Source organism: Elaeis guineensis, chromosome 5 (genome assembly GCF_000442705.2).
Source record: "Elaeis guineensis isolate ETL-2024a chromosome 5, EG11, whole genome shotgun sequence".
In the NCBI taxonomy this organism is placed as follows: Eukaryota; Viridiplantae; Streptophyta; class Magnoliopsida; order Arecales; family Arecaceae; genus Elaeis; species Elaeis guineensis.
The window spans coordinates 6,465,972-6,489,757 of record NC_025997.2 but is presented as its reverse complement, the minus strand read 5'-3'; the positions used below and the strand labels follow the sequence as shown (position 1 = coordinate 6,489,757).

Sequence of the window (23,786 nt, the reverse complement as noted above, 5' to 3'; positions counted from 1 at the left end):
CAGCCATCACCGAACCCAAAAAAAGGGTCCAAATGGATGAGAGGGAGAGGGGCCCTCTTCATAAAAAAAGTTAACGGAATACAAGAACCACATATCAGTGGATCGTATACAATCTCGTAATGTTATATTCTTCTTCCCGCAGGGCATTGATTGCATGATATCGACAGCTAGAATAGAGGCAGGAATAAGAGGTGAATCTCTCTGGCGGTGGCCTCGTAGTATTGGTGTGCGCTTGCTGCCTTAAAAAGAGATGCCTTCACGCCTTGGTTTTAGGGGAGTCGCTTTCCAGAAAAAAGTCATCACTCTCCCAGTTCACGTGACGAATCTGATGAGCTAGCCGAAGCTGGGCAGGCCACTAGACCACCAAATAACATAGGCCACGACTTCCAGCGGAGTTTGCCTTGTGGCATTCATTCCTATCGTAGGGGCTGCCCCATGCTCTGCTTGTTTGTGCCAAGCACCAACCATGATCACCTCAATATTCTCCCTAAGCGAAATTGATGACAAGCCGGAATGATATTCATATATTTTGTTCAGGAGAATATCCAGTGTGCCTGTGTTTGTCAACATGACATTATTATTCTCGACACCTAAGTTTTTTATTTTATTAAATTTTGGTTGATTTTGATAACGTATTGTAATACACTAATTACTGCAAAAATCGTCTCTGCACATAACTGATCTCCTGTGCATCTGTCTAAAGACTGGATTGGAGGCACTCTTTATTCCTGGGGAATCGTGGCTTGTCCACTTCTGATTAAAATCTATTGCTTGGGTAAGAACCATGTCCTCATTTGCTCACGCAACTGGGCAATACCCTCAGAATCGCCTGTATCATCTCACACTTTTATCCAGCGATCAACCTATAAACGAAGCTAGTTTTGATTTCAGCGCATGTCCATCGCCATATATCTTAATCAGTTTACAACTCAAGCTTTATGAATTGCAGGGGGGGGAAATCCCAAGAACAACCCAGGGCTCGCTGCATTCACCAGAACTCCAATATATGGTCTCTACGTTTCCTTTTACAAACAAATAATACATGCTCGGGCACAACCAAGCAAAACGAACATAACGTAATATTGCAAAGCTGAAGTGTCATATAAACTTTTTGAGTAATGATGCACACTAAAATCCAGCCAAATGAATGCTGCCAGATGCCATAAAGATCAAATGTGCTGATTTGCAAGGTGAAATCCACCTCTATCACTGTCGCCAATGAGAGCTCAGCTGAACACAAGTTTGGATCTAAAACAAGCCAAGTTAATGATTTTTAAATAAAATCTTGTAATCATCATGATTTATTGAAAAAATGGGTGCAGCTTCCTGATTCTACAGTAGTAATAAAGCCATTCAACGCCTAATAATACCAATCACTCAATGACAAGTTAAATCCTGACTTATGAACAGCATTCAGCCGGAAATGTTAGAAATTTGCAGGTGCGCAGATCAGAAGTACGTCTGAAAAGTACCTGAGCAGCAAGGCATAGGTGCACAGAGAAGTTGCGTTAAAGAAATTCCACGACACAGAGAAGAGAACCCTAGTTACTAGGGCGACAAAACTGGACTGATTCAAATGCAAGCATCACAGATGCGGTAAATTCCAACGAAACCTGTGAACAGTTTTCTCGCGGGAAGACTCAACAGGTTTGTCCAAACCATCTGTAATTTTTCACTCTCTACAGTCTATATATTATTTCAGATTAGGAGGGCAAGCCCCACAAGGTATTTGAAAGGAAAAGGACCCAAGAAAAAATCCTATTATTCTTGAATTTGGATGATGCGGGATTAGAAGGAAAAAAATTCAAAAGTGAGCACTCTGCAAGTATCTTTTTTCATAGAATCCGGTCACTTGATCAGCAACAGCCCACATAATAGCCTGCCCAGGTGGAATCCTCATAAGCCTGGGAAGCAACCCTTTCCAAAGAGCTAGTAATCCCTCTTCGGCAAATATTGTTCTGATTGCATGGATCATGCCCTTGTATTTGACCTCACCACCTGATCTGCTTTGGGCCATTAACCTTGTCTTAACAACATCAAAGGGCCCCGTACAGACAGGACCCGCACTCCCAGCCAGGAACCCAGAAATCATAGATTGCCACGGCTGAAGCACTTTTCCATCCCCTTCATGTTTCTTCCACAGAATGATGTCAAATGCATTCTTGGCTGTGAACATGGCAGCCTGGTTTGTTCCATTACGCATAACAGTGGGTGCTGCTCCTGCCCAGAGCCCAAAAATTCCTTCTTCACGAATGATCATCCTTGCACAATGTACTGGACCCTTGTATTTCAAAAGCTCAGGGCTCAAACCTTTTTGCTGTTGCAATCTGATTTTGACCACCTGTACTCATGCTACAAACATATTAATTGTGAATCAAATTATAATAATTTACTCCAGTCAGAAAAAACCAACCAGCAGGAGTTAAAATATCTGCAAAAAGAAAATCGCCATAAAGATTCAAAGAACTTAATATATAGTGTTTGTAAACTTTAAGTATATTATTTACCCAATGGAACAAAAGGAAGCAAAACTTTTATACAAACTAGGGGTGAAACCTGGGTGGGCTCAACCTGACCTGCCAAACCCACTTATTGGGTCAGGGTGGAGCTGAGATTTTATGAACTATAGGGTTGGGCTCGAGCTCAAAAATCCAAGGCAAACCCAACCCTAACCCAAATCAACCTAAGAAATAAATAAATAAATTTATAGTTATGTTTCATATGAAATACTTATATGCTCTATTTAAAACATACTTTACACTATTGAGTATTGGGTCGGACAGCTGCACCTAAATAAGATCCCAACCAACTGAATACTAAATACTAACCTAATAAAAGAAGTCCAAAACCTTTCCCTGGTCTAAAATTACTTATATAATCCGACCTAATCTGATCAATCAAACCCAAACCAACAGTAATCCTATCCAAACCAAATTTAGCTGATGAGGTTGGGTTGGTAAGAGAAATCACAACCTGAGGTCTGGCTGGGTTGGGAGGTACTGGAGCTGGGTTGCATTAGGTCCACCCTCAACCTGAACCAACCCGCCCAAGTTGCAGCAATGAAAAACACCCTTCTTAAAACTGCATGTATTCCGATGCTCCCAAACAGTTGATCCATTCTGTGAATTTGCAATGTAAGCCACATGCTGTCACCAATCTCAGAACATACAAGAGTAATTTATATGAGCTTGTTACTCCTTACCTTCCGTATCACTACCACTCCCATCTGGCTTAAAACAGATTCTCTCACAAATTATTATTTCAGACTGATCTCTTTCTAAAGATAAGTTCTGTGTAACTATGCATTTTCCTTCCCTGTCAAGGAAAATGTGGAACTTGCTTTACTTCCTCATTCACATAGATCATAATGGCTGAAAAAAGGGATCATTTTTCTCATTCAAATCCTTGCATTTTACTTCCTCTTCACCAAGGGCAATTAATATTACTCAAATCCAACACCTGAATTGATCGACACCATTTAGAGATAGAAAAGACAGGCAGCATCGCAATGTGAATCAAAAGAAAAGAAAAAAAAAAGATAAACAGTTATCCATTTTCAAGGATTGACAATGTCATTGCATTAAATTTGTTCTGGTAACCAGTTGTCAAAGAAAATCATTTTAGAGAAAAGAGTTAAACGCAAGAAATCCTTATAATAATTTTTTTTCCCTAAAAAGAAGGCAACAATCATATCTACCATTCCAACAATGAGGTATCTACACGGATTAATATTTTTCACCTAAAATAGTTTGTAACCCCTTCCAAAGAGACAAATGATCTCCATTTTCAACAAGCATGAATATTTCTGAGTTATGTGTCCATTTCATACACTTGAATGATAAATTGATTTCCTTTGCAAACACTAGGTATCTTTTCTCTTTAAAAGAAAGTACAGAAATTTTTTTATATCATTACTTGCATAATCATCCTTCTGGGCATGCATAAGTTAATCATCTGGAGAAGCTTAATACCTTGAAATCCATGAACACATTTACAATCTTAACATATGAAAAAAGTAGCATGATCCTACCAAATCCTGCTTGCATGATAAGGTAAGAGTTTGTCTCATTTGATCAATTCAATCATTGAACTAGATCATGTCATATTCCTAGTGCCTTCTTAATTTTGCCTTAACATCTTCAAAGTAACAATAGTGACAACAAAGATTATCCTTTCAAGTTTTAGCCATGTTTATAGCCATTGAGCAATAGATGATTCCAGTTAATTTTGTTGCAAGGTCTTGAAAAAAAGGAATCCTGTTTGAAATCTTTGCCATGGCTTCTTTCTAACTCACACAACCATTGGATATTGAGTCCCACAAAAGAAGACTTTTTTTAAGGTAAAAGATATGCTAAAAATTTGAAACATAGTAGACTTGTTGAATTCGAAACTTCCCAAGGAATGAGCAATAGAGAACAAAAAGACCAGCTGCAAGCATAGAAAGCACCTTCTCACCAATCCTTTCAATTGGACCAATGTAGCATTTTGTCTTCCATATATACAACAAAAATGAAAATAATATCTAGAACAACCCAATATCTCATCTAAAAAGACTAGCTAGAAGATGTTATTTGGGACCTTTTGTCCTATATAAATACCGAAGATCCCCTAACACATAATGAAACTAATACAAGCCTACATGGGCCCTCACACTCGCTCGATTTAAGTCCCGATGTCTTCGCCAAGCTAAGAATCCAAATCCAATCAAATGCAATCATAAAAATCATGGTCGGCCCATGTTTAGCCCCAAAAGAGCTTGTGCTACAAATGTCCCTTCATCCACATGGATCATCGGCCAGCTCATCTATGATACCATTTGTAATAGCCTAGGACTTCACCTAAAAAAGCTAACAAGAATATGTTATTTGGGTTCGTTGGTCCTATATGAGTACCAAGACCTCCCCCGCGCACAACTAATGTGGGACTAAATACAAACCTGCACAAATCCTCACTATACCATTTTGAAAATGCATGTGTTGTGTTGTAAAAGATGTATTGTTTTTTAAACAAGACACAGATGGATAGCCATGATTACTCAATGTAAGCAATCTATCAGTGATCTCTAAAACCAGATGTTTTAAGCTGTCTGATTTGTCCAATCAATGGAAAACTGCATAGCAGACTGTCGTAACACATGGCCAGAAGCACCATACCTGATGCTACCTAAAAGCCATGGTTTACAAATGCAAGAACCAAAATCTGTATCACCAAGTGTCTGTCAATATGGATCTAAATTGCAACATCAGCTGCTAATACAAAGATACAAGACCTTTCATAATTACCAGATTAAAATTCATGAGAAATATCAAATTTTCCTGGATTTTTTATTTTTGTATGTTAATTTGTGACATGAAGATTTTGACAATGATGACATGTAAGCCTGTTCTAAAATGAGGTCTAATTTTGATAACTAGATTTGTTTTCATATTTCAGGTGTGAGTTGGAACAAAATTAGGGGTACAAGTCATACCATGCTCTACTCAACTTACTGCAAGTCTATTCCAAAACTTGTGTGACATGATGACAACAACAAAAATCCGTTGCATCCCAGATTCACGCTGGCATGTAACCATACACCATGGGGGCAGAGAAGTTCTTAAAAAAGAAGTTACATTGTCATATGCCACTGGCTCCACTGATCACTTACTCAGAATGACTGTAGAATTTTAATATATCAGAACATGCCAAACCAAATCTCAGACCACGTAATCAAAAGAATCTAATTTAGTCCCCGCCTAGCATAATTCCACAGCTTCCCCAATCTGTACCTCCAAAATATATGTAGAATTTGATACATGCCATATATTTCTCGAGACCCATCCAAGATCACTAAACATAAAACAATCGAGGGCTACAAGAAACCCTAGAGAACGTAGGAGAGACTAAGCAAGGATCGAAGAGCGGAAAGAAAAAACTTCAATCGAAAAGAATAATAAAGATTAAATGAAAAGACCACCCCCCAACCCAAAAAAAAAAAAACATTTACAGCACCAGATCATTTTGCCAGTAGAATTAGTTATAGAAAGTCGGAAAAAAGAAAGGACAAAAGCAAAGAAGGGGGCTCGCCTCGAAGGGGGTGACGATGACGAGGGCCTCGAGGACGCCGCGCCGAAGCCGGAGAGGACGCGGGCGCGGTTGGAGAGGTGGCCGGTGTCGGGGTCCTTGAAGGCGGACTGGAAGAGGGCGTTGGAGCCCATGCGAGGGCGTACTTGAGGGTGAGGTGGGTGGCGAACGGGGTGAGCCCCTTCCAGAGAGCCCGCACCCCTCCGTCCGCGCCACCGTCGCCCCGCAGTGCGCGATCCCCCGGTAGTTCCCCGTCCGGTCGAGCTGCAGCCGCGTCTTGATCACGTCGATGGGCTGGAGGCAGCACGCCTCCATGATCCCCCCCAGCGACCCCGACACCGCCCTCATGTACGGCGGGATCGACTCGCTCCGCGCCCTCCTCGCCTCCGCCAACGACCCGGCCTGCCGTCCTCCTCCTCCACCACCGACGCCGGCTGAGGAGGACTCGCCTCCGCCATCTGCCGCCATCTAGGAGAGGGGGCGGCGACGCGTCGAGAGAGACCGGAAACAGCAGGAGAGATTCCAGTTGTCCGGCTTGTAGTTACGTAGGGTAATTTTATATTGTTGTCTAACTTTTTGATGGTGGAAAGCCGATCGGAGCCGTTGATCTGCACGTCCAATTATGCTGTCTTAACGGCTGCGTCGATCGGATCAGATTATCTGTTGAATAAGCATCTCGGATTTAGATTGGCGATTTTTTGATTCAATCCGTATCGATCCGATCCAATTATCATCCCTACACGTATATCCCCTTTCCTCTCTCTCTCTCTCTCTCTTCTCTACTCATTCAATATTTTTACTAAAAAGTCACAAACAAAAAATTTGAAAAAATAAATAAATAAATTTTAAGGTAAGCCAACTTGTATCAGACATATCAACAAAACAAAACTTCGACAATACAGGGCTGAGAAGTGCACCAACGGAGAAAGTTACAGATGATTCAGCAGTTCAATTCAAGATTTGCAATAAATAACATGCAATCCTCTGGCTCCAGTTTCCTGGAAAAGGGAATCAAATTAGCCCTCTCCCCACCGGGTATGGGGCGATGTACAGTCTGCTTTCAGGAACTTAATAGGAGAAGCCGACGTGGGTTCCACGGAAGGGTTGTATGAAAATCCTTTGATATGGTTCCATGTACGGGAAAGTGAATGCACAGGAGCTACGGAGAAGACCCAATGCTGACATATTGTCTACATGGACACTTGAATAAAAGCCAGCTTACAATTCAGTACTTAGCGAAAACGATGAGCCTCGTGCTTTAGCATAACTAATAATACCGACCCATGCAACAACCTCCAAAAACTCTATGCACGCAACTCTACACAATACATCCAAAAACCATCAGAACGAAGTAGATTAACATGAGCCATGGGGAGACAGCAACAACTCGCTGAAAGAAGCCCCTTGCCAAATTTGCTAGCTGAGAATGGATGATAACAAAGGAAGAAACAATATCAACCTTATGAATCAGCTGCACTTTCAAATTCTATAGCAGTGAGGAATAGATGACGGCAAGGATTGGAGAAGCAATGCAGAAAGAAAGTTGATTTATTTTACAATAATTCTTGGATTTGCAAGATTCATCAAATTCTTTTTTAGTAAAGATTGCAATAATGCAACCTAGTGTCAGGATTTGCCAGTAAAAAGCACGCTGCCAAAAAGGAAAGATAAAAAGCGAACAAGAATAAGCCAATATTGGTCGATGTATTTTACTGATAGAAATTTATATACATTATAACAAGAAGGAAGCTTGGACCTTTACAGGTTCATACAATATAAAACTTCTATCAGGCTCATATCTCCTTCAAACCTTCTCGCAACACCAAGATTCGCGTCAAAAATGTTTGCAAGCTTCCGGTCCGGTGCGCCAAATTACATTAACCACAAAATTGCAGTTCAAGAAGTCGCTTTTAGAAGTAAGAACCTTCCGCCAAGGCTCCCTGGACCACTTACAAGACAAAAAAGCTTTTTGCCTCGACTTCGTCACAGGTTTACTGCTCTGAGTGGACTTGAAATGATGAGATGGATAACAATCGCAATGACACCTACTCACAAAGGTTTCAGATTTCCAAGAAAGCTGTCAAAGTTTATCTTAAGCACCTGGAGGAGGAAGCTTCTATGCCAGCAAGATAAGGATTAAAGACTTGATGATCAAGTCTTATTCTACTCCAGTTCTGTTCCCAAGCCAAATTCAAAACGCTTCAGTATATTTGTAGATTGAAATAATTTGTGATATAATATTTTGAACTCTAATACCAGCGAAACTTATATGTTCTTTAAAATCCAAATGAGCATAGAAGTTGAAGGTCTTTGCAGTATAATATCAGAACAAAAAATTTTCTGGATGTATAACACATAGCTACCCAGGTCAAGTACAAAAACATACGAAACTTGACCCATACCTGAACTAACCCAAAATCGTGTCCAGATCTCTTGACCCGTACCCACCATGGGTCATTTCAGATCACTCATTTGACCCTAACCCAATCTATTTTGTATGACTAAAATCCCCAATAAGCCTTGCTAACCTATCAAATTACAATTCTTACTAGCTAACTTTCAAACTGATTTAAACAACCAATATCACGAAAAAGACCAATTACTGACCCCAAAAAAGAAAAAGATTAATCACTCAAAAATTCTTGTCCAACACCATGACTGAACCCAACCAAAACTATTTTGACCTAAATAGACTTCTACCGTCTTGAGTCGAGTCAGGTTAAACTCTTTAACCATAGCGAACCTATTTACAGTGCTGAACTAAAAACCTCTAGACCCAAACCTAAGCCAAATAAGGTTGGGCCGGATTGGATTTTTTTTTTGGGCCAGCTCAATTTTTGCCACCCTTAAAAAAACATATGATATATATGCTTTTTTGGAAAATAAGTAAAATGAAGTGGAACTTTTTCCTTAACTCACCTATGTTTTCTTAAAAGTGATGTCTAAATTCGTTGCACAACTTACAGGTTACTTGTAATAATTGCAAAATAAAATAACGGCCACACACACAATAATTAAGAGCTACAAAAATGTAGGATAGAAAAAGTTGACCTCAAGTAGTGAATAGTCTCATTTAAGTTCTCTGTGTTTGCTAAAAATATTTATGGTACTGGAAAACCATGATTGTTATGAACATGTTCATGTCGAAACATAATTGCTGTCATGAGGTGATTTGTGGTTAGAATAACACAATCCAAGCAAAGTTCTGGCAAGTGTGGAGTTAAGGAGAGATCATGTTTTAAAATAAATTACACGTGCCCCAGAAGTAGTTGGAGGATCCGAAGATGGAAAAATCAGAGCCTACCATTGACCATCTTTTAGGCTGCAAACAAATCTTTATGAGGTAGGATAATCTCGAGTGGGGCCTATGAGTAATGATGCATGACGTGTATCTGTGCCAAGCATGTTTATCACATATGTATTACTAATATAAAGAAGGAAATTTCTTAATTGTTTATACCAACATTTGATGTGGTGAAAATTGGAAGAATCAAAAGCTAAAAGTCTTCTACAGAAATCTTTTTCTTTTAAGGTAATGCATGCCAATGTATCACAAAATGCTTGACTTGAGCATTCAAAGTATGGGCGGCAAATTTGATATCTTTAACCTTGGGCTGCTGGTGCCAGATCAAATGTAATTTTCTTTTACTAAATTGCATGCATGGTTCCCCTACGATAATGTTGATAAAAGCAAGTAGCAACTGACCATTTCGGAGTTATCCCGGATTTGAAATAAGTTTTGGAACTGAATTCACAAAAGGAAAATTCAAAAATCAACTAATAAATTAGAGAAAGAGTTAAAGGTTTAGTTAGAAGCAGAGCTCTCTAAAACTCACCATTTAAAGATTGTGAGTATTGGTAGCTGTTATGATAAGGATCTCCATTAAAATAATGCATCTATTCTTTCATTCTGTCATTGCCTTTCTTTCTGTCTCTGGACCTTACTGACTTAGAACTGATACCAGATTTCCTCGCTGTTTCTGACTCCACATATTCTTTCAACTTTTCCAATGCTGTTATATTTTCAAATAAAAAGGAGAGGTAAAAAGAAAGAATAAATATTACAAAAAGGAATAAAAGTTCATTGAAGTTACCAGAAGAATAAATAGGGCGAAGCTCTTCTATTGAATCATCAGGCAAAGAGTGAAGGTTACATGAATTATTGTTTATCTTCCGAAGCATCTTACTGAAACGTTTAATCTGAGAAAACAAAAACAAATATGTTTGATCATGGCAAAACAAAGAAGCAGAAAATTTCATCACAATATTTGCATGCATTAATGCTTTTAAAATGTTTGTAGTGGCAGAGCGCATAATATTTGTACTAAAAATACAGTGTGTAGAATCCATCATAAAGAAAAAACTACATTAGAGTAAGCTTCTTCCCAACCAAAAGAACCTCCTCTAAAGAATCACAAGATTGAAACATCATCGGGATTTTTTTTTTTTTTTTAATTTCAGTTTGACAACGAAATCTGGTACGCACAGATCTGCAGTCTCGAGCCTTGCATCCTCTTGCTAATGATGTTTGAAGAGGTCCTTTAGAACACAACTCCCTTGGAAAAGATTAAACATTTTGAGATCATCACCCTTTTAATATTCTTGCTTCTAACACTGTCAAGGAAAACTTCCAAAATACATCTTAATAGTCCATGGAATTATGTTTCAACTGCGCTACTCATCATTAACCCCCCCCCCCACTCCCCCCTCCCCCCCACCAAAAAAAAGAAGAAGAAGATGAAAATAAAGGCTTGCACTTTGCACCTCACAGCGGTCAACTCAGCTGTGTATCCAAACTTTCCTTCTTCTTTCTTCATCTAACCCCTCCCAAGTTCAAGGAAGTATTTGAGGGTTGGCAGTTAGTATGAGCCCACTTGTGGCCGGTAAAATAAGTTCTTCCCGCCAACTACATTATGGCAGGTCTTCATCTTGTTACCTTGATCAAGAATTTTAGCAAATTCAGATAAGGTCGACATCAGGTCAAAAGACTGTTGCAGAGAGTCACTATAATGTGTTGGACTGTATGCTCATCCATTTAGCCAACCCTTGTGCATTTATATATTTAATGTATGGATGATATAAATCAATCTTTTTCAAGATTATTATTAGTAGTTAAAGGTGCTTAGAACCATTCATATCAAAAGAGGCAATTGATTTTCATCATAATCTATGTCACATGGACATCATAAGATTCATATTCGATAACAATCTCCTTAACAAGGGAAAGTGAAAGCAACCAACAATAACTGGTTACAAAATTATAAAAATTCTGTTACTTAGAGTATGTCAAATATTAGACGCTTAACTGGTAGAATTACATAGAGAAAAGGCATTGCGGGTTGCAGTCTGACAATGCCAACTTGACCTTCACATGATCAAACCCCTTCTTTTTGTGGAAAGTGTGATGAGATAGTTGTGATGTACTAGTTATGAAACAAAATTGTAGAGATAACAAATGATTTTGCATGCCAAACATAGGTCAGCATTCGAAAAGCTCTCGATGAGAATACAAGAATAATTACAAGTTAAACAAATCATAGAAATTTGAATTCAATTTGTTTTAATGTAGCCTCATCCATATAATTTCAACATGAAATATTTCGGACAGGCAAAAAGCATCTCTTCAAAGAATGATGAGATGATCACTACATAAATACAAAGAAAAGCCTCTTATCAAGTCAATTTAGGCTTCATCAATGTGATCTTCACTACTAGTTACTATCAAAGGCCAGGTCCTCCATGGTGATTCCTGAAGCTTTGAAAATTTATTAAAACAACAAAAGAACTAGACACCTACAGGACCAATGTGGGATCATGATAGAGAGCCGGCAGTGGCTATATAATCAGCCATCCAAGTAAACGCAGAAGATTATTATAGTAAGAAGCATTATGCAATGGAAACTATCCAGTTCGAATCATTATCTTTCACTACTTGCAAAGCACATACCAGCTGCTAACAATTTAGTAAACATGATAGGCATACTCTTTCCCATTGTCTCTTTTTCTCTCTGTTCCTATCTCGAAATCCCTCTTGATGCAGAACGACTCATGGAATCAATATATTTCATAGTAACTCTTTCCTAAAAAACTTTATTTTTAATAGTTCGAAGGTTATCGTGCAGGGAAAAAGTATACCTCATCTTTTCGCAGTAAAGTAAAGCAACGCCCAGTCTGACCTGCTCTTGCAGTGCGGCCTGCTCGATGAATGTATGTCTTAACATAAGCAGGCATATCATAATTGATAACATTTGCTATTCCTTCAACATCCATTCCTCGAGTCATTGCATCTGTGGCAACAAGCACTTCTATTTTCCCTTCCCTAAAGGCCTTCAATGTTTTGCTGCAAGGGAAAAAAAAAATCCACCATCATGACATAGATTCCATAAAATGATTGATATAATAATTGTTGAGCTAATCAGTCAGATTCGCATCAAGCAAATAAGTCATGTAGGAAAAAGACATTGTTCAGCAAGACCCATACTCTCAATGCAGTGTGGGCTCCAGGAATCCTTCACCATAAAGTTGGTAAGGATATAAGCACCTAGTTGAAATGTTGACATATGCATATGTATGTGACCATGCCTAAGCATGCATGCCTGTGAAAATGCGCTCACGCCAGTGCTTTCATAAGGTCAGTCAAATTCGTGTTAAGCAAATAGATCTGAACAGCCTGTCTTGATAGGGCAAATAACAATGTTCAGCAAGCCCTATACTATAAAAGCAGAGTGCGCTCTAATTAATAAAATTTTAACAAGCACCCTGTAGAAATGTTGAGGTATGCATGTTTGTGAGAGTGGCCAAGCATGCCAGTGGATGCACTTGTACAACTGCTTTCATAAAATAATCAGATGGTGAATTGGTAATGATAAAAATGGTTAGCTGGACAAGGTCAGGTACAGCCAATGTTTGTGGTAAGTACTTAGATTGAGGAGCGCTCCCAATGGGGAGTCCTTTGGCATCTGTTCAGGGTGATCTTAATTACCTTTGAAGGATATAAGGATCAAATGCTGATGACAACAGGGCAAGAAAACATCTTCTGTAAATTTAGACTACTTGTACAACAGAGTTCTATATCTTGATGTTTAGAGCCTGTTTGGATGTCAGACGATCTTATCAGTTCAACAGGGCCTATATTTTGAAACTATCATTGGAACCCTGAGGTAGAAACAGGTAGAGGCAGCCACAACATCCGGAACTAATTCTATTTTTCAGGGACAAGTAATCATTTCTCCAAGGTGATTTACCTTATCCCTGAGAATGAGAGATCAGTGACTCCTCCAGTTCCCAATCTCTCCCTGATCTCTTTCAAAAATCCCGTTTTTGCCATAACTTCAATCAAAGAGGCTCCACCAGAAGAATCAGATCATTAAGATCTTCCAATGTCCACACAGGCACTCAGTCTTGTAAGACGAGTCAAATACAATCACACTACCAATGCTCCACATCAATTGTTTGACTCGTGTAAGGGCATACAGTTTCAAATTGTCATAATTTGAACTCCTTCAAAAGTATATGGTGAAAAAAATAAGGAATTGTCCGACCTTTTCCAAAAAAAATTTACCATCACATATAACTTGATCCTGACATTCTCTATTTCCTTCAGCTACCTTTCATTCAATTTCTTCACTATTCTCATGTTATACATCTAGAGTGCCCAATTCTTTTCAAACTATTTTCTTAGTTTTTTTTTTTTTTTTCATTTAACAGTGTAATGTAGACAAATCTACAAAATAATGTGAAAATTGAAATGGTTATCCATCTACAGAAGAGATCCATCATCACAAAGATGTTCTTCAATAACTTGCTAATTAATAAATTTGGATGAGAACAAGTTCACCAATCCAACGCACAATGTGACATAAAGTACTGCATGTGATCTGACTATGCTCTTTTTTCTGCTATGTTGGAAAAAGGGTTAAAACCAAACAACAAATGTCATACTCCTATACATGGATTAGCCAAGCTAGAATTGCCAATCAGCATGTCACTTGACCACTAGGTCACTTGACCACTAGGTAACAAAATGGCCATCCCATAATCTTTTAATTTTCCAGCCATTCCACATGATTGAATGGACAAAAAGATTTGTTTGGTGACTGCAGTATTTGGTCTATGGCCTTCAACAAGGTCGAAAGTTGTCCTTTTCTTTTCTTTTTTTTTTTTTCCTTTTTATAAAGATCATGCTTCGCAAAAATATATAATTTATCTGATATTTTTCTTGACAAATCATGTCCAATGGAGGGATGAACAATGCATCAAAGCAACAAAACCTCTTTTCTTACATGAGGAAATTTAAGTCGCAAGTTTCTCATTTACCTTCGCAAAGACTGATGCTGCCTACGTGAATATTCACTAATTTTACATGGCAAGTCTCCAAAGAAATTTAGTAAAGTGCATAGCCTGTGAGTTGATTCTACGGATGACGTAAATACTATACACTTTTCCCCTCTCAAATCTTGTAGTAGAGCAACTAGATACAGTGGCTTCAGTTTTGATTTACAAATCTACACATACACCAAAAAAGAGTCAGACATAAAAAAATAAAGCTGTAATCAAACAGACAACTAAAATAATTCCGTCACTAATAGAACATTGTAGACGATTCAGATTTCAGTAAGTTATGTTTTGTTAAGCTAATGCATTTGAATCAGAAATGATATTTTCACTTTCCCTGTTGACATTCATTCAAAAATCATACTAGCTGGAAAACAGCAAAAGTAAAAGAAATCTATATATAATGCTCAGCAGGTTAAAAAATTATAATCAGATTTATGTTCAAAGATAGATTTTCCTCAAGGAGTTTACTGATTTTGTCAAAAGCCTAAAATGGGACAAACCAGCTTGTAACACTCCAGTTTTTCAGGAAGTTTGTATCGCCTCTGCCCACTTGTCAACAACAAAGGATGATGCAAGTCAAGTTGAGAAAGCTTGCTTGGATCTTGAGTCAGTGTAGCAGAGAGAATCATTTTTACAAGCCTTGGGTAACTTTTACCTTTAAACCCCCTTTCAACACCACTGCATTCAAAGACATATCATTGAATTAGAAAAATAGTTTAAAATAATAAATGAATATCATTCTGCTCAGCTTGGGAAGAAGCCCTCAACATATGAATTTTGATAAGAGTTCTAGACACTATATATAAGTCAAAATCTGGACACTGAGTCTTTTATTAGGGCCTTAATACTGATTTATTTCTATAGATTGTTTGAAGCCAGATAGGAGGAAGTAGGATTACGATCTCCTTATGGTTGTCAAGGAACCAGACATCAAGGGCCCAAGTCTTGGATGGTCAAATAATGCCTGCACATTTGAACAAGTGAGCTGAATCACAGTTGGCAACCAGGACTGATATGCCTCCCTTAACAATCGATCTGTCTCATCAACTACCTGAAAATTCAACAAATAGGCTACTCAGCACAAAACATGTAATGAAAATAACACGAAAACAAGTCAGCTTTCAACACATTATTGCGAAATTTAATTGACATGTCAATCACTTAAAATATTAAAACAAGCTAAATACACTGATAAAGAAACAATATCATCTTAAAGATAATAGTTAAATGCTTTGCATATATCTTGGTACTTCATCTTTCAGAAGAAGCAAGGATCCATGTGATATGCTTGTATTTAAGACTAAACTAAGATAAAGAAAATGGTAGCGCCACAACACCATGTTGCCACGAAGGGCATTTCTGAAATGATATATAGGTGCAGGAATAATTGCTTAACATGACAGGTAACTGTAGAAATACAAGATCCATCAAATAATAAGAGAAGTTCATGTAATCTTTGAGTAATTGAAAATAGAATTTGTGAATGAAGGGGATTCAATATATTCATCTGGCTGATGTAGGTCTGACAAAGGGTGCAATACAAGATGCCAATGATAAAAGGTATCTTTTCATTGCTCCCATGAATTGAATTAATAGCAAGAAGGAGATTGTCCATGAAGGCACCTAATCGAGTAGGTACAACAAATCAAAAGATCGAATCCAAGGTAGCTCCTCAACATCAAAAGAATGTGAAAAGAAATGTTATTTACGTATTCACTCATAACTAATGCAGAAAGATGGATAGAGTTATGAGGGAAAGGAATTGGCAGAAATCGAGTCAACATGTATCAATGCTGCTGGTTTTTGGTAGCAGAGAGACACTAAGCCGAAACCATCCACTATCAAGTAAGCCATGAATACATTAGCTCTAATCCCATTACATCTATTGGTTCAATAATTCCAAATGGCAATGTTAAGTTACTTTACAAACCGTGAATCCTTCCCCTGAGATTAGATTTCTGAAATTAAATTTGAGAGCGAACGTAGGAAGGAGGTTTACTTCTCTGGTGAATGTTTCTTTCTTCTACAATAGGTAGGCAGGTGATGCGGGACAACCCTAAAGAAGAGAGAAAAAAAATCAATCCTAATGATCAAACTCTCTTCTGTTCATCAACAACAAATCACGTCCAGCCAGAGGCTCATTATTCCAGGACAGACAGTATAGTTGCCTATACTCTGCTCAGGAGGCGTGATTGATTGATACGAGACTAAAGCGAGATCAATCTAAATGATACAGATGAATGCCATTCGAGAGATCAGTAAACAACTAGTAATAGAGAATTTCATAAACAGATAGAAGAAATTAAACATGCTCACGAGTAAATGCAAAAAGAAATAAAAATGGAACGAGAGAAAATAAAACATTAAATCCGTGAGAAAATCCAAGAAGATGATAAGAATCCGGATTGTGGTAGTTAAGAAACTACTCTGATTAGGGCTCTTAATCTTTTAACCAAACAGATCCATCGATAAAGAACTAGGTCTTTACCAACATCGAATTAAAAAAAAATCAAAGATCAACTGTTAAGGAACGAAGGTCCTTGACAGTATATGATCTATAGAATAAGAAATCACTCCTTCTCTCAGCACGACAGATGAAAATTCTGGAGGAGACAGATCTTCTCTTGACGGAATAGGCTTGCGTGGGTAGATGGTGGAGTCGATCAGAGTCGCAGGAACACTGGATCTTAAGTAGGAGTAGGATAGAAAGTGGGCCTCACACCCTCCCCTTATGGGGCGATTTTGGGTCTCACACCCTCTCCCTCTCGGAGCGATTGACACAAGTATTTGTGGAGTTTGCAAAATCATTCATTGTCTTTTTCATGGAAGATACAAGGATTTATATAAGACTCTAAGGGTCCTGTTTGTTTAGGAATCTCTTATCTTTTACAAAGAAGAAATCAACCCTCCACAAAAAAGTAAAGCATTATAATCTACCATGGGAAAGAAATCAGCCTTCAACAAAATAAGTAGCCAAGAACTCTTAAGAAATTCTAAGGAAGAAATGGAACTCCATGTAGGTGTTTGATGCTTGACACAACTTGGTATGAACACGGCACATGCTGGCATGCATATTTCTTCTCTTGGCATGTGGAGAGTGGTGGTTCCAAAGATGACGTGGACAAATCCAAGTATGGCCCTATGGATCCAAAGCTAAATGCATTAAAAATTTATTGACTGAAAATAAATAACTGAAGTAAAATCAATCTAATGAGGCTTCTTCGATCCAAATCGAACTTAAATCATGTTGCCGATTTTTGATGGCTCTGGTGTCCGCACCAACAGGAATGGTTATGTCTCATCTAAATCAAAATTGCCATTATCTGATTTATAAGTGCAGATTTTCTTTTGAATCAGATATCAGAGATGAGAAATTGAAGGTGGAGCCCAATCAAGCCTCCAATTGTGAGAAGGGAAAATGTCAAGCCCATAGGCCCAACACATATGCAAATGTGGAGTGCCACCATATCATTTTTTTTTTAAAAAAAAAAAGGAGAAATGTGAAAACATCCAAAACATTTCACCATTCTGAAAATTCATTGCAGCACACATGCCTTATTTAGGATGAGAACAACCCCCCACCCCCACCCCCACCCCCCCAAACCAAAAAGAAAAAAAAAAACCAAAAAAAAAAACAAAATAATTACCAAACTCTTGTTCTTTTAATAAACTATCCTTACAAACCCATGTACAACTTTCAGTGAGTTTTTAAAGGCTAAAAGGTTGAATCCGAAGTTCGCCGTACCGGTATCGAACCCCATACCAGTGAAATTCTATTTAATGTCGGTATGCGGTTCGATACGGTACGGTAATGTGAGTACGCTTCGGTATGACGTACCGGTATGGTACGGTACAGGCGGTATAGGGCGGTACAGGGCGGTACCACATTCCATAGTTGAATCAAATATTGTCCTTGCTCTGTTGGTATGATTTGATATACCAACCTCCTCCTAAAACATAGTGTCAAAAATATGTACCAAGAAATAGTGAATGTTGTACATGAGGGTTCATGAAAACATAATATTTAATGCAAGAAGGTTTTTTATTGGAATATTTACAAGTGAAAGAAATATATCACAATTTTTTCAGAGAAAGAGGATGGCATCATTTTTCCACCTAATTATAGCCTTTGGTTAATCAGAGGATCCTTTCCTATATTTAAACTTGTCCTCATCCACTGACAGAAGCATTAAAAAAGGTTATTTTCAAACTAATAGACTCACTACTTGATGAAATGAAGAAGCACATTCATTGCAATTGCCAGTTAAGTGGCCAAACTTTTGAGTAGCCATTTAGTGATTTCAAATGCTTATCTATTTCTCTTTATCTATGTCCTTCATCTCTTCATTCCTCTTTTTCTTTTTTCCTTTCCACCTTTTTTTCTCACCCTGGACAAAAATGAGACGCCCTAAACTGCCAAAATATATGCTGAAACACCAAACTCTCCTTTTTCTCCTGAAAATGACTTACAGCCTATTTCCACCCTAGAGCTGGCCATGGTTTCTCTTTCTTTTTTATTTTTGTGTGAGTGTCTGTGTGCAGTTGTGGGGGTGGGGGGCAGGGGGGAATCTAAGAATGCTGCAAAAAACGTATAAAAGAGCTCACAAAAATTTTAAGTATATGAAACAAAGCTCAACTCGCTTGATCTGCATCATCACTTATGCAGAGAAAGTCTTGTCAAAATATCATTCTTCTGGTCCTTGAATGTTAAAGGTAAGAAAGAAGAGCTAGCATAAACTGTTATCAAATGCAAACCACCTTGTTCTATTAGAAATTTTGATAGAAGACAGCAAACAAAGGACTCACATAGATATACTCAGATAAACTAGATAACACGTACACTAATAGATACAAAAGCTGATACAAAGGAACAGAAAACGAGTGCAGAAAAGATGATCCACAGCCATCTACCAGATAACAAAGATGTTCCAGACTAAAACCCTTTGTCGTGTTAATATGATCCATCAGCCTTCCTGGAGTTGCCACCAATATGTCAACTGAAGTTTGTGGCTCCATTTGTATGTCATCTGGATCAAATGATGAGCACATCTCTAGCTTAGGTCTCCTAATGAGCTCTGCAATTTCATCTGCAAGTGATGATTGACCAACTGCTAAACCTACACGCAGACCTACTGCAGGGGCAATAGCTGCAAAAACTTCTTTAACCTGAACCACATAACAAGAGAAAAGGTAGCCATTAAAATGAAAAATGAAATAAGAAAAAGAAGGGATTCTCTTACAGAATTTGACAAGGATATACACAAGCAAGGAAAGGCTTTAATAGATGTAATCATGTAATGCATAAATATATTTCCTCTTTATGTATATATTGAAAAAATGAGTGACAAAAATAACATTGCTTAATTCATTTCACCAAGATCATATGAAATTGACTAACTATATTACAGATTTTGAGTCTGGATTACATCCAGCAAGTTGTGGGAGAAACAACACGAAGACTCATCCTATGCAGTTGTACTGCCATTGCAACGTAATATTTCCATAATAGGGGTGTGCATGGTTCAATTCGGATTGATTTGAGGTCAATTTTCAAACCAAAGCAATTTGAATTGGTTTTCTAAAACCAAACCAAAACCGAACCAATTACATAGAAAAACAGATTCAAACCAAACCAAAAAAATCAGTTCGATTCGGTTGTTTGATTTATCGGGTTGTGGGCTATTTGGCTTATATCAAATAGGCAGCTTATGGAATCGGCTGAATGGGTTGGTATCCATTTTAATTTTTTCTAACCATGCTAAATAGGCAGCTTACGAGATGTCCCAAATGGATTGTTTATGGGATAGGCTGAATAGGCTAAATATAGAAGCAATGAACCCTTGAGGCTAGGGCAAAATATAAGTAGACTAGCAGCGGTTCATATATATATACACATATGCCATGGGTCAATTCGGTTTAAATCAGGGTTTTCAAAATTGAAATTGAAACTGAACCAAATTTTTCGGTTTCTAAAATTTTTCAATCGAATCTCAAAAGAACATGTCCAAACTGAACCAAAATTAGCGGTTGGGGTCAGTTTTGCAGTTTGATCAATTTACTTGCACACCCCTATTTCCTAACCACATATTATTGCTAAATAGTCAATGACATAATACAATATAAAATTAAATTGTTGCAAATTTTTTTGGATGAAGGAATGCATTGAATAGACTCTGCTCTCCAGCGTATCACTGACAAACAACAATAATCTGAAGGCCTACCATTGTTTTCTGTGATGAAGTTGGGTTTACCTTCCAAATATACTCTACATGGATAATGTTAGTCTACAAGACAAGCAATCAAGAATATGAATGTTGGAATCCGAAAATCAAGCAAGATCTAGCTGCTTCAACCAGCATATAACAAACTAGCTTTAGCAGTTTCGCTCTTGAGCTACTTTGGGAGCCTCACGTGAACAACACTTAACAAACTCCACAAATTAAGCCGAATTGGCAGCTCTGACAGAAGTGGTTATAACATAAAAGTGGAGGTGGCTATTACAAAAGACATATTGTCAATAAACAGAATTCATTCTGAAGTACCTGTATAGCTAAATCACGAGTAGGCAAAACTACTAATGCACGCAAACATCTTATCTTCTGAGTTGAGAGCATCTGCACAATAGGCAAAGCATAAGCCAGAGTCTTGCCGCTTCCTGTCGGCGAATTGACACAAATGTCTCTCTCAAAAGCACCGGGTCCAATTGTTTCTTGCCACACTGCTACTTGCACTGGAAACAGTGACTGAATACCTATTTTCTGTAAAGCCTCCGCCAATCTACAAATACAGAAAATAGAGAAATATCATTCATATATGGGCAAATTGAGTTTATTTTCTGTTTAGTATATATAGCTTCTACATGCAATACTCAGCAAATTAAGGATGTAATAGCTATTGCATCTCAGCAGTACCAAATAAACTTCACCACAAGCAAGACACATCTATTCCCGCTTCCCTTTCATTGCAGGTGCCTAACCTAACCTTTCTTTCCTTCTCTCTCTTTCTTTCTTTCTTATTTTTTGCATTAACCAGGAGACCATTCTTCCAGCATAAATCCTTGTTTGCTATGGTAACTTGCATCTCAAACCCTGGAATTCTTTTTCCTTTGACAACAAATCGATGATCTTCAGAACGTAGCATGAATCGGGTTCATGTTATACATGAATGCATGCATTGGAACATATATTTCAAATCACCCACTTAATAAAAAGTAGGGAAAAGTTTGCAGATATCAAATTTTGACCAATAAAAATCATAATTTTACACCAACAAGCACTAAATTCACGCTATAATAAGCTAAAAAGACTTCTTCTCAGCCTATCGCGTTGAGAAGAAACGAGTGAACATTGTTCAAAAATGATATCGACGTCCCACTCAAAGAGCAAAAAAAAAGAAATTATGAGGAGAAAATAAAGCGAGGGCACCTGGGATCAAGAAATGGCAGGAGACCGACAGGACATTCTTCACAAAGATCGATATCGACGGGGTTTCGCATCCATGGCAAGTGGGGAACCCGCTTCGCCTGCGAGTCCTCCATATCTCGTACTCCTCCGGATAACCGAACGTGGGCGATCGAGTCCACGCAGGGGTTTTGGATGGCTTATTACGGTACAAGGGTTTAGGGTTCAGCGTCGCGAGAAGAGAACAAGACCTTAGGGTTCGCGAGACGTAGCGGCTCGGGGGCGACCCGACACAGAGGCGGTTCGAACCGAAAAAAATAAATGCGGTCAGACGACATAGAAGGAGAGCGAGAACCAAAAAATAATAATAGGGAAGAAAATAAAAAGGTTACTCAGGAAACTTCAGAACATGCCTTGGAAGGCAGCGCATTAAAACAATTAAAAAAAAAAAAAAAAAACTCAGATAGCGTTGTAAATCCTAATCGCAAGTGAATATCTTAATTTTCAACAGCAAAAAAAAATAAAAATTTTTAACAAGAAAATAGATAATCCAAAATCGAATTACTACCGTACTAAAAGGGAGGATAATAGAGCAATATTCCTTGAGAAGGAGGTTAAGGATGTGTGAGAAATTTGAAACCTTCCTCTAATCTACAATTAACCTCCAAAGATGATTTGCACCTTTTTATATACAACTAAGCAGAAAGGTGATGGAGTAGCAAACGATCAGTACACAGTACTCTCTTATCTTCTAGCCATTAGTATACTACAGATTACATCGTACGGGAGCATTAATTAACCGTAATAATAAATTCGATCACACTACGTCTAAAATAGGTATTTATTATAGATGAATTGGCAAGTTCATATAGCTATTCTTTTTTTAAGGTATATTCTTTTTTAGATTTGATTCTCGCCCTTCAGGAATGGAGCCTACAAAAAAAGGATTGCATACAATTTATCAAATTTTAAAAAAATCTTTTATATAACATTCAAATTTGATAAGCAATAATGATTTCTTGGGCAGTGTGGGTAGGTCTTCATCTCAGAGATCAGGGTGTTGCTAAAATACCTCATTCTGAAATTTTTCTCCATCGATTGGGAGGGGAACGAAGAAACCTCTAAAGATGAAATCTCAGAAGAAGCTCCGGGTTTTCATCCGATCCTCTGACCTAAACCCCCCTTCCGCAGCCCTAACCCCGGCCTCTGATCTCACCCTGCACCACCTCAAGCTCTCCTTCGTCCCCCAATCCTTCCTCTCCCCAACCTTAAACCTTGATTCCCTTTACTTCTTTCTCAACGGCAAAACCCTTATCGACTCCTCTCTCGCGAAGGCTGGCATCCTCGGTTCCTCGACCCCCACCCTTCTCCTTTGTCTCTACGATGGCGGTGGCGATGGTGGCACCACCGATGCAAAGTCCCGTGACTGCTACCTCAACATGTATACCGTCAAGAAGCTTGACAAGGTGGATCCGAATGAGATCCGATTCTCCAAGTGGACCACGGGCGCCCTATCCATTGAGCCCGCGCTCCGCCATATGTGATCGACCATAAATCCGTGTTTGCCATGGTAACTTGCATCTCAAGCCTCGGAGTTTTTTTTACTTTAACAACATATCGATGATCTTCAAAATGTAGGATGCATCGAGCTCATATTATACATGAACGCATGCAATTGGAACAAATATTTCAAATCAATCAATAAATATAAGTAGGAAAAAGTTTATGGATATTAAATTTTCACTAATAAAAATCATATTTTCACTCCAAAAGGCACAAAAGTCTCTCAGCCTATCACGTTGAGAAGAAACAAGTGGACACATCATGCAATAATTATATTGATGTCAAAATCAAAGAAAAAGAAAAAAAATTATGAGGAAAAAATAAAGCGAGGGCATCAGGGATCAAGACATGGTAGGAGATTGAAGGAGCATTCTCCAAAAAGATTGATATCAATGGGGTTTCGCATCCATGGCAAGTGGGGAA

The 23,786-nt window shown here is 38.2% G+C and overlaps 2 protein-coding genes across 4 annotated transcripts; both read right to left on the bottom strand.

Moving 5' to 3' along the window:
* Positions 1–1,531: 1,531 nt before the first annotated feature.
* Positions 1,532–6,606, bottom strand: LOC105044575 (mitochondrial succinate-fumarate transporter 1-like). Its single transcript, XM_010922511.4, is given in 5 exon segments — positions 1,532–2,341; positions 6,067–6,107; positions 6,110–6,202; positions 6,205–6,261; positions 6,264–6,606. Coding segments are annotated over 5 exon segments (996 nt in total). The 5' UTR covers positions 6,532–6,606; the 3' UTR covers positions 1,532–1,804.
* Positions 6,607–7,748: 1,142 nt separating this feature from the next.
* On the bottom strand, positions 7,749–23,214 carry LOC105044576 (DEAD-box ATP-dependent RNA helicase 1). 3 transcript variants are annotated; one of them, XM_073257280.1, is made up of 11 exons: positions 21,825–22,136; positions 20,943–21,177; positions 19,312–19,566; positions 15,300–15,451; positions 14,901–15,078; positions 14,380–14,567; positions 12,199–12,403; positions 10,158–10,263; positions 9,900–10,076; positions 9,770–9,808; positions 7,749–8,237 (listed from the first exon to the last, which is right to left on the bottom strand). In XM_073257280.1, exons 1-9 carry the CDS (start codon positions 21,935–21,937, stop codon positions 9,961–9,963), a joined length of 1,548 nt encoding a protein of 515 aa, XP_073113381.1. In that variant the 5' UTR covers positions 21,938–22,136; the 3' UTR covers positions 7,749–8,237; positions 9,770–9,808; positions 9,900–9,960. The 3 variants fall into 3 exon arrangements, with proteins under 3 accessions (XP_073113381.1, XP_019706526.1, XP_073113379.1); XM_019850967.2 differs by lacking the exons at positions 9,770–9,808; positions 21,825–22,136 and adding an exon at positions 22,873–23,214; XM_073257278.1 differs by lacking the exon at positions 9,770–9,808.
* Between the last annotated feature and the right edge of the window lie 572 nt (positions 23,215–23,786).

Excerpts from the sequence above, each read along its gene's own strand:
- LOC105044576 (XM_073257280.1), bottom strand. The coding sequence starts at position 21,937 with ATGGAGGACTCGCAGGCGAAGCGGGTTCCCCACTTGCCATGGATGCGA. Across the intron at positions 21,178-21,824 it reads CTGCCATTTCTTGATCCCAG|ATTGGCGGAGGCTTTACAGA; the intron begins GTGCCCTCGCTT and ends CTGTATTTGTAG. Across the intron at positions 10,077-10,157 it reads TCGCCCTATTTATTCTTCTG|CATTGGAAAAGTTGAAAGAA; the intron begins GTAACTTCAATG and ends AAAATATAACAG.